General features: G+C 46.3%; 1 protein-coding gene across 3 annotated transcripts in view; it reads right to left on the reverse strand.

The window, feature by feature from the left end:
• Positions 1-14,294, reverse strand: part of CASTOR2 (cytosolic arginine sensor for mTORC1 subunit 2) — a 70,415-nt gene that overhangs the window by 24,343 nt on the left and 31,778 nt on the right. For 2 of the 3 annotated variants that reach the window (XM_061605329.1, XM_061605330.1), the window contains exon 3: positions 16-209. In XM_061605329.1, the coding sequence (XP_061461313.1) occupies positions 16-209 (194 nt within the window). Of the gene's footprint in view, positions 1-15; positions 210-11,619; positions 11,868-14,294 lie in introns of all 3 variants that reach the window. The other variant, XM_061605332.1, reaches the window with a different exon arrangement.

The raw sequence follows: 14,294 nt of genomic DNA on the forward strand, positions 1-14,294 counted from the left end.
ATCGCATTCCCTTACCAAGATGAAGTCTGTCTGATAGGTGGAAAGCATGAAAACAGAGATGTTCTGATCAGCCAGCGGAGCGATCACAGACTTGGCAATCTTGGTCACGCCAATGGGCTGCGAGCTGGAGAAGCTACCTCCTCCGGAAACCACGTTGAGTGCCAACCACGTTGCATCCGCCACACTCAAGTGCTCTGACGAAGGTAGCTCTGAAGTTAGGGGAGAGGGAGAGAAAACCCAGAAAAGATTAGCTTTTATATATTCACCTGTGAAGACTAATTCAGCGGAGAACTAAGAAGGGTGTTCTGAAGTGCGATTGGCATAGATTGCACATGCCAAAATGACGGCAAGACCAAGACTGTTGTCAGCACAGCAAGCAGCTTTTCATAGCATTCTGAGAGCCTCTCTACATTGGCAAAGTGAGACAATGGGCAACAGCTTCCAGAGGGAGTATCTGTGTTCATCTGTTGTAGCAAAATCATCACCTATACCCAAGCGCATATTTATACCTGTCAATAACATTCCATGCTTCTGATGAAGTGGACTATCTATCTAGCCAGCCAAAGTAAACACATTTGTCTTTTCAGGTGTGTAAAAAGCCTGCCTGTTGCCATTTTGTTGGCTTAAGTAACCGGCAGGATACAAATCTAATAAATAAATAAATAAAACAATTTTTAAAAAGTTTCATTCAGGGGCTGACTAAATTGCAACTCCTGGACACAGTACTGGACAGAAAAGTACAGCTGAGGTTTGTAACAAACCAAACACACATCTAAAGAGGCAGAAATATATTAACGAATACTCAAGGTATTCATCCTAAGCCGACACGTGGGATGGGTTTTTCTTGCCCAAGGAGCTGAGAAAAGCAGAGTACAAAGAGTCCTGGGAATCCCAAATGCAACATTACAGCTAACTCAATGAGGCAGAAAACAATTAAATAAAAATAAATAATCAAACCAAAATGGAGACAATAGTCAAGAAATCAGAAGAAGGCTAGGACTGGGGAGGGCAGCTATGAGAGAACTAGAAAAGATCCTCAAATGCAAAGATGTATCACTGAACAGCAAAGTAAGGGTCATTCAGACCATGGTATTCTCAATCTCTATGTATGAATGTGAAAGTTGGACAGTGAAAAAAGCAGATAAGAGAAAAATCAACTCATTTGAAATGTGGTGTTGGAGGAGAGCTTTGCGCATACCATGGACTGCGAAAAAGACAAATAATTGGGTGTTAGAACAAATTGAACCACAACTATCTCTAGAAGCTAAAATGATGAAACTGAGGTTATCATTCTTTGGACACATCATGAGAAGACATGATTCACTAGAAAAGAGAACAATGCTGGGGAAAACAATGCTGGGAGTAGAAAAAGAGGAAGGCCAAACAAGAGATGGACTGATTCCAGAAAGGAAGCCACAGACCTGAACTTACAAGATCTGAATAGGGTGGTTTAGAACAAATGCTACTGGAGATCGCCGATTCATACAGTCACCATAAGTCGTAGTCGAAGGCACATAACAACAACAACTAATCAAGCAGTGCAGAACTTTGACTCACTCTTCTCCACCCCCCTGCTGCCAACAATATGAACTGGCTGTAGGCTCTTCCCCTGACTGAGAAGGCCCCAGAGAGATGACTCAAGGGTGCCTGGGAGAACCTGTGGCCCTCTAGATGCTTCTGAACTGAAGCTCCTATTGCCCCGACCGTTAGTCATGCTGGCTGGGTCTGCAACGCCATCTGGAGGATCACAGGTAACCAATCCCTACAGTAGCCATCTCACATACCAAGGGCAGAAGGTAATGAAAAGGAAATAAAACACTTTGAAGAGATATGGGGGGGCAAGCTTATTTTATTTTATTTATTACATTTTATATACAACTTTGTCCTCCACGGAGCTCTAGGTGGTGTATGCAGCTCTCCCCCTCTCCATTTTATCCTCTGAACAACCCTGTGAGGTAGGCTAGGCTGAGAGACAGAGACTGGGCCAAGATCACTCAGTGAGAGCTTTGTGGCCAAGTGGGGATCCGAACCCTGGTTTCCTGGTATGGTGTAACAATTACACCATACTGTTGGTTATGAGGTGGCAGAAATGGGAAAAGCCAAAACTGTCCTCACCTGACACCCTTGGAGAGCTATGGCCAGTCAGGGCAGACAATACTAGACTGGATGGAACAACTGTCTGATACAGGAGCTTCACAGAACCATAGAGCCAGAGAGTGTCTTAGAGGCAATCTAGTCCACCCCCTGCTCAGTGGCAGAAATTCAGAGTTAGAGCATCCCATACAAGTGGGTGTCTAGCTTCTACCTGAAGACCTCCAGAGAGAGAGATTCCACCACCCATCTAAGTCATTGGTGACAATGCCAAATTGCTCTTACTATCAAGGCGTTTCTCCCTGATGTTCAGGTGAATATGAATACATGAATGAGATTCCACCTCCAAAAATCCCCCTTTCAGTACCTTGGACAGCTCCTTGAAAGTCTGGACTAAAATTTGGAGCTGATTCATTGTCCCACTTGCCATCGGAGTCACCAGTCTAGAGCATAGGGTGGATCCCGTTCAGTGTCAGATGAGGCCTGAGGAGACCTGGGCCACATCCACACCATACATTTAAAGCAGTATCATACCACTCTAAACAGTCATGGCTTCCTCCCAAGAATCCTGGGAACTGTAGTTTGTAAACAGTCCTGAGAGGTGTTAGGAGATCCCTGTTCTCTTCACAGGCCTACAATTCCCAGAGTGGTTTAACAATCAATCTATCTTCCCAGAGAGTTCTGGGAATTGTTGCTCTGTGATGGGCTTAGGGGGTCTCCTAACAACTCTCAGCACCCTTAATAAACTACAGTTCCCAGGATTCTATAGGGGGAGCCATGACTACTCAAAGTGGCATAATAATGATTTAAACATATAGCACAGATGCGGCTCTAGGAAGGTTTGCATCAAAAGGGGAGCTGAACCAAAATTCTGCTCTATGCCTGGTCCTCAGAAGGTACAGTTCCCAGAATTCTCCATGGCTGCCGAAGTGGTACCAAAGAGTACTTTGAATGCCAAGTGTGGATGCAACCTAAGGTTTCAATCCCTGCCAAGCTCACTGGTTGACCCTGGGCCACAACCTCTCTCTCGTCCCCTCCTTGGCCTAATCTACCTCACAGGGCTGTTGTAAGGATGAAATGGGCAGGAGAAAGCTCTGCTGCCTTGAGCTTCTCGGGAGAAAGATGGGACTGTAAATATAATGTGTACAGAAACAAAGAAATATTTTCTCTTTGCCCGCAGGACCAGTTACGCCTGCATAGCTGGAAGAGATTCAGGTTGGGAAATGGAATGTGCAATAAACAGAGAACAGGCAGGCTGTAAAAAAAAGTAAGACATCTTCTCAGCCTGTCTCTGTGCGTTCCGGCAAGGGCGATCAAAGATACAGAATTGCTCACCAGGAATTAGGGTTAATTCTGCCAAAGGTTTACACACCTTTCTCTTGCAAACAGTGACAATGGAAAGACGGATCCCATTTTCTGGGTTCCTCCCCACCCCCTAAGCACAAGCTGTTAACATCAAGGCAGAATGCACAGGATTTGTTCAATTACGTTACACATTCCCAAACCGTCCTTCATCCAAACAGATTCTAGGGAGGCGCACAATAGGAAAAGAACCAATACAATATGGCATACTGACCGTGATGCAAGCGATACACTGGAGACGCAACAAAACCACAGAACTATTAAGCGAACTGGTTTGAAATGCCTGGGCAACCAAAACTGTCCTTAAGCCAGCATAGTACTGTTGGTGCCGGGAACGTGGGGTTTTTTTTGTGGGAGGGGGATTCCTATGCAAATTAGGGTAATGTGCATCAGAACATTTTCAGTGTGCATCAGAACATTTCCTGATGCCCTACAGCAATGGTTCCTAACTTTTTTTTTGGGGGGGGGGTCCCGGACCTCTTGGAGAATCTGATGAAATCCGTCTAGTCTTGCCACTTTGTGCACAGAAACACCCCAAGTTTTCCCCAAACTATAGGAGACCACTGTGGGGACGTGACGCTCCAGACTAGGGGAGGATCTCTTACCCTTCCCTGCACTGTACCGGCAGAAAAACAGCAGCAGATGCCGAAACTCAATCGGCATTCTTCCCTGCGGTAATTCTTGCCATTCTGGCACCGAGGGACAACATCTGGAAAGCCGCTGGCTGCCCTTTTGTTAACAGGAACCTGGGATTTCCCCCAGTGGAAAGAGGGCCAGTCGGAAAGAAGAACTGAGAAGAGCCACACGCAAGGTCGATCTCAGCGAGGAATTTAAAGCAGAAGGATTCGATCCACTGATGGGGAGTTGACCAATTTAAGCAGGACTGGGGTTAAGAGTCACGCAGCAACCGGGAAATAGGAAAGTTGTTTTAATTAGCCTGAGCTTTGTTGGAAAAAGCAACAGCCATTTTAACTAAGACCCACTATAGTGACAGAAAGAGAGCCACTGAACAGGCTAATAATGCAACTAGGACCTGAATTTTATGTGGCCTTCCTGAGTTGTGAGTTTAGTTTCTCTTTCCTCCTTTCCTTCTGCTGGAACAAGTAACGGCTGACATTACTATGTAAAGGATCCACTTGAACCTGAAAAACCTACTCTGCAACAAGCTTAATACATGAGTGAACTTTTTCAATGCAATGTGGCTGAATACTTTTTTATGGATCCCTCCCCCCCAACCCCATGTTTTCCATGTACCACTGCCTTGGTACATTTTGCTCCATTTCACTGCCTTGCTCAAGAAATGCTTTTGTGTAATCTTCCTTTCTGCGGGCAGCTTGGAGCCATGTTATCGAAGGAAAGTTGCTGCTTTACAGCTACAGCTTGAATTCAAACCCAGGCTGCAAAGGAAGACTCAGGACCTCCCTTTCAGTGCTTTTGGGAAACTGCCACGGGGTGAGAGGAAAAGATGCCAAATTCCAAAAGTGCCAAACTCTACCAGCAGCTGGAAAAGAAGACTGAGGAGTGAGCTTCCAATTCTTCCTTTTCTGTTTGGCCCTGTAGTTCTAACACCAGTCCTGATGGCCTTGGCTCAATCAGTGGGGCTACTGGGACACTGCCATGCTATCCTTAGTCTTCTCTGCCAGCCCTCACTTGCCTACCTCCTTACTTAAAACCAGACTGGGGTGGGCGGGCGCAGCACTGCCTCTCAACTTCCCCAACCTTTGTCTCAGTGTTGGCCTTGTAGAACTCAGCAGGGAGATGGATGGAGGCAAAGGTAGAATTAGTTGGCTCTGCTATGCATTGGCTCTGCCTCCATGTACTGACGGGCTCTCTGCGTTCCGCCCCGTCAGCACCAATGGGCAACAGCCATCACTGGGCTCAAGGCAGCACTTCTTAAATCTTTTGCAGCAGAGCTGATGGACAGATCTGTATATACTAGATGGCTGTTTACCAAACTTCCCCCCCCCTCCACGGACCACTTGAAGTTTGCTGGGGGCTTTGGTGGACCATTTAATGTTTTTTCTGCCTGTTGTAGCAACTGTAACGCGCTGTGCTAGCTGCCGTAGAATTTTTAATTGTACACTAGGGCCCCGCTTATACGGCAGGTTAGGGACCAGAGCCCCACCGTAAAGCGAAAATCGCTGCAAAGTGGAACATCGATCAGCTGTAGTGCGGGGAGCTCCAGCTAACAGTGCTTGGCCCCTGAAGCTCCCCCCGCAACAGCTGATCAATGTTCCTTTCCCCCCCGCTTGCCCACCCTCATTATGGTGGGGGAGTAGTGATCCCCTTCCGCAGCAGGCTCCCCACCAGCTTGTCCGCCCGTGTCTGTTTGCTCGCTTTCCGCTACCTCCTTCGCTCATCCCCCCTTGCCCGCTCGCCTTCCCCCCTGCCTGTTAGCTCGCTCTCTGCTGCCTCCCTCGCTGCAAAATGGCGCCCGAAGCTCTGACGATGCGCTCAGGGCGTCGGTTCCATCAATCGCGTCATACCGCAAAATTGGAAAATCGCCGCAAAAACGGAACAAGCGCCGCACATATGGGACAGGGACACAATTCAAAACTGCCGCATTATCAAAGCGCCTAGAAGCGAAGCACCGTAAAGGGGGGGCCTACTGTAAATTGATTTTTACAATTCACCTTCTATGTTCCCTAGAATTCCAATACATAATACAATATAGGAAATAAAGGAAGCATTAAAATGCAATTAAAATCAATACGAATATTCAATGAGATGGGTGTGCCATCTCCCACCTTCAACCACAAATCCACAGACATGCTGTGGACCACCTGAATGAAGTTCGCGGAGCGATGGTGGTCCACAGAGCACAGTCTGGGAACCCCTGAACGAGACGAGTTTTTTGGACAATGAAGTACGCTTTTTTGAATGCAATTTTGCCTAATATACACATTTTTGCAAAGCCTATCTTCCCAGATTAGACATGCAGATGGTGATGAGTTTTAATCTCTTTTTCACTTACTGCCAATTTTAATTGTCTTTTAAATGTCTTTAATTGAAATGGAAATGGACTGCCTTCAAGTCGATTCCAATTTATGGCGACCGTACGAACAGGGTTTTCATGGTAAGCGGTATGCAGAGGGGGTTTACCATTGCCTTCCTCTGAGGCTGAGAGGCAGTGACTGGCCCAAGGACACCCAGTGAGCTTCATGGCTGTGTGAGGATTCGAACCCTGGTCTCCCAGGTCATAGTCTAACACTCTAACCACTACACCATATTGGCTCTTACTCGCTTTTAATTTTTATTTCTAATTTTAATTCTTGGAAACCACTCAGAAGTTCTTTTAAAATCAAGCAGCATACATATTTTGTTAAATAAATACCATAAAACATTCTCCCCAATACAATGCATTTGTGCTTGCTATTTTCACTAGCATGCATTTTTATGCACACTTTAAGTTGCACATGCTGGAAAACTGCAACACAAGATTCGGAGAGGTGCGAATTTCGAAGGATGGCTGTGTCTGGGTTCACATATTGTTTCCGAAAGTGCTAGTTAGGTAGATTTGCCTTTCAAATAATTTCTCTCCCATCCCTATTGCTGGATGGGGACTCAGTTTGTACTTTTGAGGCCACAGGTGGTCCAAATGCCTGGCATGAGCCATTCTTTGCCCCCTCCTGAATGCTCCGCTTTAGGACAGGATGCACCAAGCTATGCAAAGTCAAAGTAACCACAGAACACAGTCCAAACTTGTTCAGCAGGTCCTTGTGTTTCTATAATTAGGCAACGAGACACCTCCCACCTTTGGCCTCCCTGGCTTCCTCATATCAAGAATGTGTTTACATCAAAATCTGAGCCCGCAGAAGTCCAACGGCCAGCCGGCTGGGAGCCAAGTGCAAACATTCTTTCCAAGCACAGATGCGCTTAGCATTTTGAAGCCCAGCTAATCTGATAAGGTACCCAGGGAATTATGTGGGTAAACAATGCCACAAAGGACTGGCAGAGATAGAGCATGGAACGTGGCTGGCTCCTCCGAGGGAGGGAGAAAGCTATAAGGGCTCACATTGTTCCCTGAACACGGGAGGGACACTGAACCTTGGCTGCAGCAAATGGGCTGCAGATTGGTGTAGGTTGGAGCCACAGAGGCCTCAACGAAAATGCAACGGTGGAAACTGAGGAGCGACCAGGGGTATGAGGAGCTGAAAGAGGGTGTACCAGAGCTAGAACTGTGGCAGTTAAATAGGAGTCAGATCAGAACCAGACACCAAAGGTTGTATCTAATGTTGGGACGGGCAAGAAATTCAATTCAGTTCACATGTCAAGCTGAATCTATCAAACCCACACTTCCCAAAACAATATGACAAGCGAAACACAGCCGTCCTTCCAAATTTGCACTTACTTGAATTTTGCAACACAGTTCGCCAACCGAAAACTGCTTAGAAAAAGTATACGTTGGGGAGAAAAAAGGTAAAGGTGTCCCCGCACTTGTAGTGCGAGTCGTTTCCGACTCTTAGGGTGACGTCTTGCGACGTTTACTAGGCAGACCGTATATATGGGGTGGGATTGCCAGTTCCTTCCCTGGCCTTTCTTTACCCCCTAGCATATGCCGGGTACTCATTTTGCCGACCACGGATGGATGGAAGGCTGAGCGGACCTCAACCCCTTTTACCGGAGATTCGACTTCCTCCTTCCGTTGGAATCGAACTCCGGCCGTGAGCAGAGCTTCGGCTGTGTTACCGCCGCTTACCACTCTGCGCCACGGAGGATCTTACGTTGGGGAGAAAGCTGCATGAAAATGAATATCTGAGAGAAAAAAATAAAAATAAAAACTTTTTAGAAAAGCACTATATGACAAGAAATTGCTTGCAAAAATGTGTACATGAGTCAGAACTACCTGCAAGAATGTGTTTGTTAGGAGAAATTTGAACTAAATTCTGGAGAATTTTCATGGAGATTTTTTTAAAAAAAATTGTGAACTGCTGCAGAAAAGTGGAGAACTGAATTTAAGTTGGAAAAATGAGAAACTGAGAGAACCAAAATTGAGAGTTCCGCATCGTTGATCCAATAGCAGTTCTACTCAGAGTAGACCCACTGAAATGAATTAACATAGGTTTTTTTAAAACTAAGTTTTAACCTAGTTTTTTTAAAATGTTTTTTTCTAAAATGTTTTTAACGTTTTGTTTTAATGTATTTTAAGATCTGTTTTTATGATGTTTTAAAGTGTTTTTAGCGCTTCTGTTTGCCGCCCTGGGCTCCTGCTGGGAGGAAGGGCGAGATACAAATTAAATAATAAATAAATAAATAACTTAGACCCATTTGTTCCAACTGCTTTACTCTGAGGAGAATTTAGTTGGCTACAACACCAAAGATCCTCCATGGTGCAGAGTGGTAAGTGGCGGTAACGCAGCCGAAGCGCTGCTCACGGCCGGAGTTCGATTCCAACGGAAGGAGGAAGTCGAATCTCCGGTAAAAGGGGTCGAGGTCCACTCAGCCTTCCATCCATCCGTGGTCGGTAAAATGAGTACCCGGCATATGCTGGGGGGTAAAGAAAGGCCGGGGAAGGAGCTGGCAATCCCACCCCATATATACGGTCTGCCTAGTAAACGTCGCAAGACGTCACCCTAAGAGTCGGAAACGACTCGCACTACAAGTGTGGGGACACCTTTACTTTACCTTTACAACATCAAAACCTAGCAGGAAGCCTGTAGGATAAGATAATGTCTTTATTGTTTTTAGCCAATGGCCATGACAATATAAGTAACAATATGGAAAACATATAATAAAACATATTTATAAAACATTTGTAAAACCTTAGATTTCAATCCAATGGTACGTGAATAAAACCCTGGGCTTTCAAAAGCTAATAAAAGTAGTGATAAAGATGATAAAACTTGTTTAGATTAGGAGTGTACTCGAGTACTCAAGTGGTCCCCCCTTTAAGGAAGCCTGTGTATCTCTCTTCTTGTTGGAAAGAGTCAATGGCCAGCCTGAGACGGTGGAACCCATCACAACCAAGGGCAGGTGAAGTCAGCGGAGTGCTCTCTGAGTGCCATTTGACTCCAACTCCCATCAGTCCCAGCCAGCATGGCCGATAGTCAGGGATGATGGAAGTTGGAGTCAAAGAACGTCTGGAGCACATCACATTGGCTAACCTCTGGCCGAGGGAGATCCAATGGGCGAACAACCATTCACAGAGCTATGGGTTCCGAGTGAGAGTACAGAAAGAAAAGAGAAAGTTGCCTTGTACCAAGCCAGATCAATGGTTGATCTGGCCTCATGCAAATCTTCCTTTAGCAAATGATTGTGAGTGCAATGTATGTATATTCACTAATAGACAAAAAACCCTTGAGGTTTAAGAATGTACCTATAGCCAACAGATATTTCTATCAAACTTTAAAAAGCAGGGAAATTGGGCAGCTATAGTGAATGCATCAGGGGAGCAGGAGACCTGACCTCCTCTCTGAGATATTGTACCTACACATTTGCCAAAATGCAAACACAATTTGGGCTTGTCTTTCACAGTCCAATCCTCTTCCTGCCTGCTAGGCTTAAACCATCCCACTTAAGGAAGGGTGGGCATGGTCAATTAAAAACATAGAGCACATCTAGAAATTTGCTGGAATATATTTCATCTCCCACTGTTTTATCCTGTGCAAACTAAGACACTCCTCATGTCCATTGGAAATTATTCTGCACAACAGTCAGTGCCATCATTCCACAATTGTTTTTGGATTTTTTTTAGTGTTGCAAAGTGTTGCTGTACTTCACATATTCACAGAAAGAGAAGCAAAAGAAAACTATTTACTATAGGAAACTTCACTAAAATTGCAAATCAAATCAAACATATTTAAAGTGACTATCTGAACGATATCAACTGTCTTAATATTGTTGCTTCCTCCCTGCTAAAACAAGATCAGCATAGCACATGTCTTGTTTCTGTTATTTCGGCTAATTGTAGGTGTTGCCACCACTTACTATATACTCAAAGGCACATGCTACCAAATTCTTCCAAGCTGCACAGCAAACGGAAGGGCCACTTCCAAAGATCTCATTGGTTAGGCTAGCGCACAGCAAGAGAGACTCTCCAAGCAAGTGTTTGAGCCCCAAGCCATTCAGGGCCTTATAGGACAGCATCAGACCATGAAACTGGGCTTGGAAGCCAAACATGCAGCGAGTGCAGCTGATGGAGAGCAGATGCAATAGGACTGCGGCTTGGTCTGCAGCTCAGCAACCAGGCGGCAGCAGGCTGTGCCAGCTGTAGCTCATGAACCACCTTCAAGGGCAGCCCCATGTAGAATGCACTGCAGTAAATTAAGCATAAGGCCACCAGGGCATGGATCCCTGTGCCTAGTCCATACCAGGATCAACTTCCGTTATACAAATTAGACAGACAGACAGACAGACAGACAGACAGACAGACAGACAGACAGACAGACAGACAGACAGACAGACAGACAGACAGACAGACAGACAGACAGACAGAGTGAAAAGGATGGTTGGGTCTCTCGCTTGGGGAGAAGCACAGGAAATTGGGTAGGTAGCATCCCACCTGACAGGTAAGTACAAAGGAGCTCCCCTCCCCACAGTGGTTCCAGCAGCTGCCCAGAACGTGGTGATATGCCTTCTGGGAGCCAGCGTTCCCCAACCTTTAGGTCCCCAGATGTTGCTGGGCTGCTGTTCCCATCACATGCTGGCCGTACGGGCTGATGGGAGTTGTAGTCCGACACCCAAAGACTGGGAAAGGCTGCCTTATGCCAAATCAGACCATTGGTCCATCAACTTCAATATTGTCTAAAGCAGGCATGGGGAACCTCCGGCCCCAGGGGCCAAGTGCGGCCCTCTAAACATCTCTGAACCCTCCCCATGCCACACCCACTCTCCAGCCCTGCTCAGTGCCCTCCTCCAGTTTATTGCTTTTTTGGGGGGGGGCTGGTTGGAGTGCGTCTTTGTGATAATGCCTCTTGCCTGGCTAGAGGTGTGTAGGTCTCTCTCTCTCTCCTCCCCCTCCCCTCCCTCTCCCTCAGAAACCCAGTGGCAAATTCAGAAGTGCAAATTCACAGTCTAAACCACACACACCCCTTTCTTTGTGGCTAGCTTGAGAATGAGATCCTTGTTAATGCCTTCTCCCACAACAGCAGACGTCCCTAGGAGCCATGGAGCACAAAAGGGGAGTGTGTTAGCTCCTGAGAAGGGTCTTCTCAGCAGCTGTCTTACCTCTTTTCACTCTGACTGGCTCCAAGCAGCAGGAAATGACAAGGAAGTACGTCAGAAGATTCTTCTCAGTGGCTAGCATGTGCCCCTTTTGTGCTGATTGGCTCACAGGATGCTGGAGACAGAGGTAGCCTGCTGGGATCCTGCTCACAGAAAAGTAAGGGGTCTAAGATGCCCCGTGACCCCAGATGACTACATCCCCACTCTCTCTCTGCGGAGATCCCTCTGATTTTGCATTGATGGAATATAGCCTATTGGACAAAGGTAAGAGTCATATCAATTCAGTGGTGGCTAGTCCTCATTGGGACCAGTGGGGCGGAAGGCAGGGAGGCCCCACAGTAGGCGGCACCAGAGCCAATGACAGGCAGAGCTAATTCATCCTAGTTTTATCCCGATCCTCCTCCCTGCTGAGTTCTGCAAGGACAACACTGAGGAGGTGGAAGCTCACGGGTAGTGTCACTCCGTGATCTGGCTGTAAGCAGAAAAGCAGGTAGGTGAGGGCTAGCTCAGAGAAGACCAAGGTTAGCAGGGCAGAGCCCCAGTGGCCCTAACGGACCAGCCTCCACTGTATCAATTGCTCTAGACAATTTTTGCAGCTGGTACCACCCATCACTGGCATGCAGCGCCCTTCCTCCAAGGTTGCCCTCAAGGGAATGTCACCCTCATGCCGATAATGACAAGGAAGCCTCCTGGAAAATGTCCAAGTTTGAACCTGTGGAATTCTGCATGCAAAAAAAAATGCAGGTTACAAATAAAGATTCCAGTCCTCATGGCTCTGAACAAAGGGCTAATTTAAACAGGAACACTGGAAGCTGCTGTACACCATATCGGGGGGGGGGCACCTAGCTTAGTATTGTCTGCATTGACTGGCAGCTCTCCAGGGTTTTAGGCAGGTTTTTTTTTTTCTTTGCCTGACCTGGAGATGTCGGGAATTGGAACTGGGACTCTCCCGTTAAGCTACAGGCCTTTCCCAAACTGCAGCCTCACCACCAACTTTGAAAGATACAGAAGACCTCTTGGAGACCGGGCCCGGCAACCAAGAGGTCTTCTGTATCTTTCAAAGTTGTGCAGGGGGAAGGGAGAATTCCACCTTGTGGTTTTTCCCATTACAATGTTGCAAGAACACTTGCACTTGGCTGACTTCTCTTCTCCTAAAGATACAGGAACACTCTCAGGCCCTGAGCCTGGCAACCCGACTGCGGATACAGGGCGGTGTGCAATGCTGGGTCTACTCCGAGTAGACCCATTGAAGTTAACAAACGTGACAAACTCTGGTTCATTCGTTCCAACGGGTCTAACTCTGAGTAAAACTTAAGCTTTCCTTTCTCCTTTCCTTTTATTGCTGCCCTGATGAGATTCCCCCCATCACACCACAGTGGCTCTTGATTGCTGCACCGGCTTCACAGTCCATCCCAGCACCATGACTAAGCATGCCTTTTATAGCTTTTTTTTTAAAAAAAGAGTGTCAGTTCTATTTCTGACATAGGTGCCAGTTCCAACAGGAGAAAAAGCTTTAGGGAGGAGGGAAGTGTCACATGAGAAACACCAGACTCCTTCTCCCTTTCTCAGTTAGCAACAAACTTGGGCAGTTTGCTGTTTGCATGCGCAATCGTGCCCTACCCACCAAGCAGCCCTCACGCCGTCTTTGATAAACGCAACCAGCAGGCGAGCTGCTGCACTGCATGCAAGCTTGCGAGTTACACAGAACTATTTGACAGGACAGGACAGGTTCTCCGTTGGGTGCGAAAGAGAAGCATTGCAAACTTGGGGTATTTAAACACTGTACAGTTCTGGCACAATTTCCAAGCACAATTCTGGTGTTGTTGTTTTTTTAAAAAAATACGATAGCAGCCTTCAGAAACACGCAGGAGAAACAAAATAGCTTCTTAAGATGTCTTTTAAGTTGTTTTTAAGTTTGTTTTAAGATGTTTTGTTTTAAGATGTTTTAAAGTCTTTTGTTTTTAAAGAAGCTGAAATGACGACACTGAGGTTATCACACTTGGGACACATCATGAGGAGACATGATTCACTAGAAAAGACAATCATGCTGGGAAAAAGAGAAAGGAGTGGAAAAAGAGGAAGGCCAAACAAGAGATGGACTGATTCCATAAAGGAAGCCACAGACCTGAACTTACAAGATCTGAACAGGGTGGTTCATGACAGACGCTCTTGGAGGTCCCTGATTCATAGGGTCGCCATAAGTCGAAATCGACTTGAAGGCACATAACGACAATAAAAAGATCTTTTAGTGTTTTTGTTTGCTGCCCTGGGGTCCTTCTGGGAGGAAGGGCAGGCTATAAATGTAACAAAACAAACAAACCCCCCAGACAAACAACTGCTGATCTGACATCTCTGTTTTTCAACAAGAGGATTTCACAAGGAATGAAATTGACACTGGATGCTATCCATTTCGGTTGTAATCAACATCATGGATTTTTCTTTCTCAATGCAGAGATTAAAAGTGAAGGATCATCTTCTCCCCTGACGTATCTTTAAGATCTACTTACAAGGCCCTGGGTTTCCCAGGTACCTCTGCTAACCAAGGTTAAGTGGACGGCAAACTGGAGAGAGGGCACTTTCAGTGGTGGCTCCCCATTTATGAAATGCCCTTCCCAAACCAATACATGAAGAACAACATTGCCTTTAAAAGCCAGGCCTGCTTATCTGGGAGAGAGCCG

This window comes from Rhineura floridana, chromosome 21, assembly GCF_030035675.1.
Source record: "Rhineura floridana isolate rRhiFlo1 chromosome 21, rRhiFlo1.hap2, whole genome shotgun sequence".
Lineage (NCBI taxonomy): Eukaryota > Metazoa > Chordata > Lepidosauria > Squamata > Rhineuridae > Rhineura > Rhineura floridana.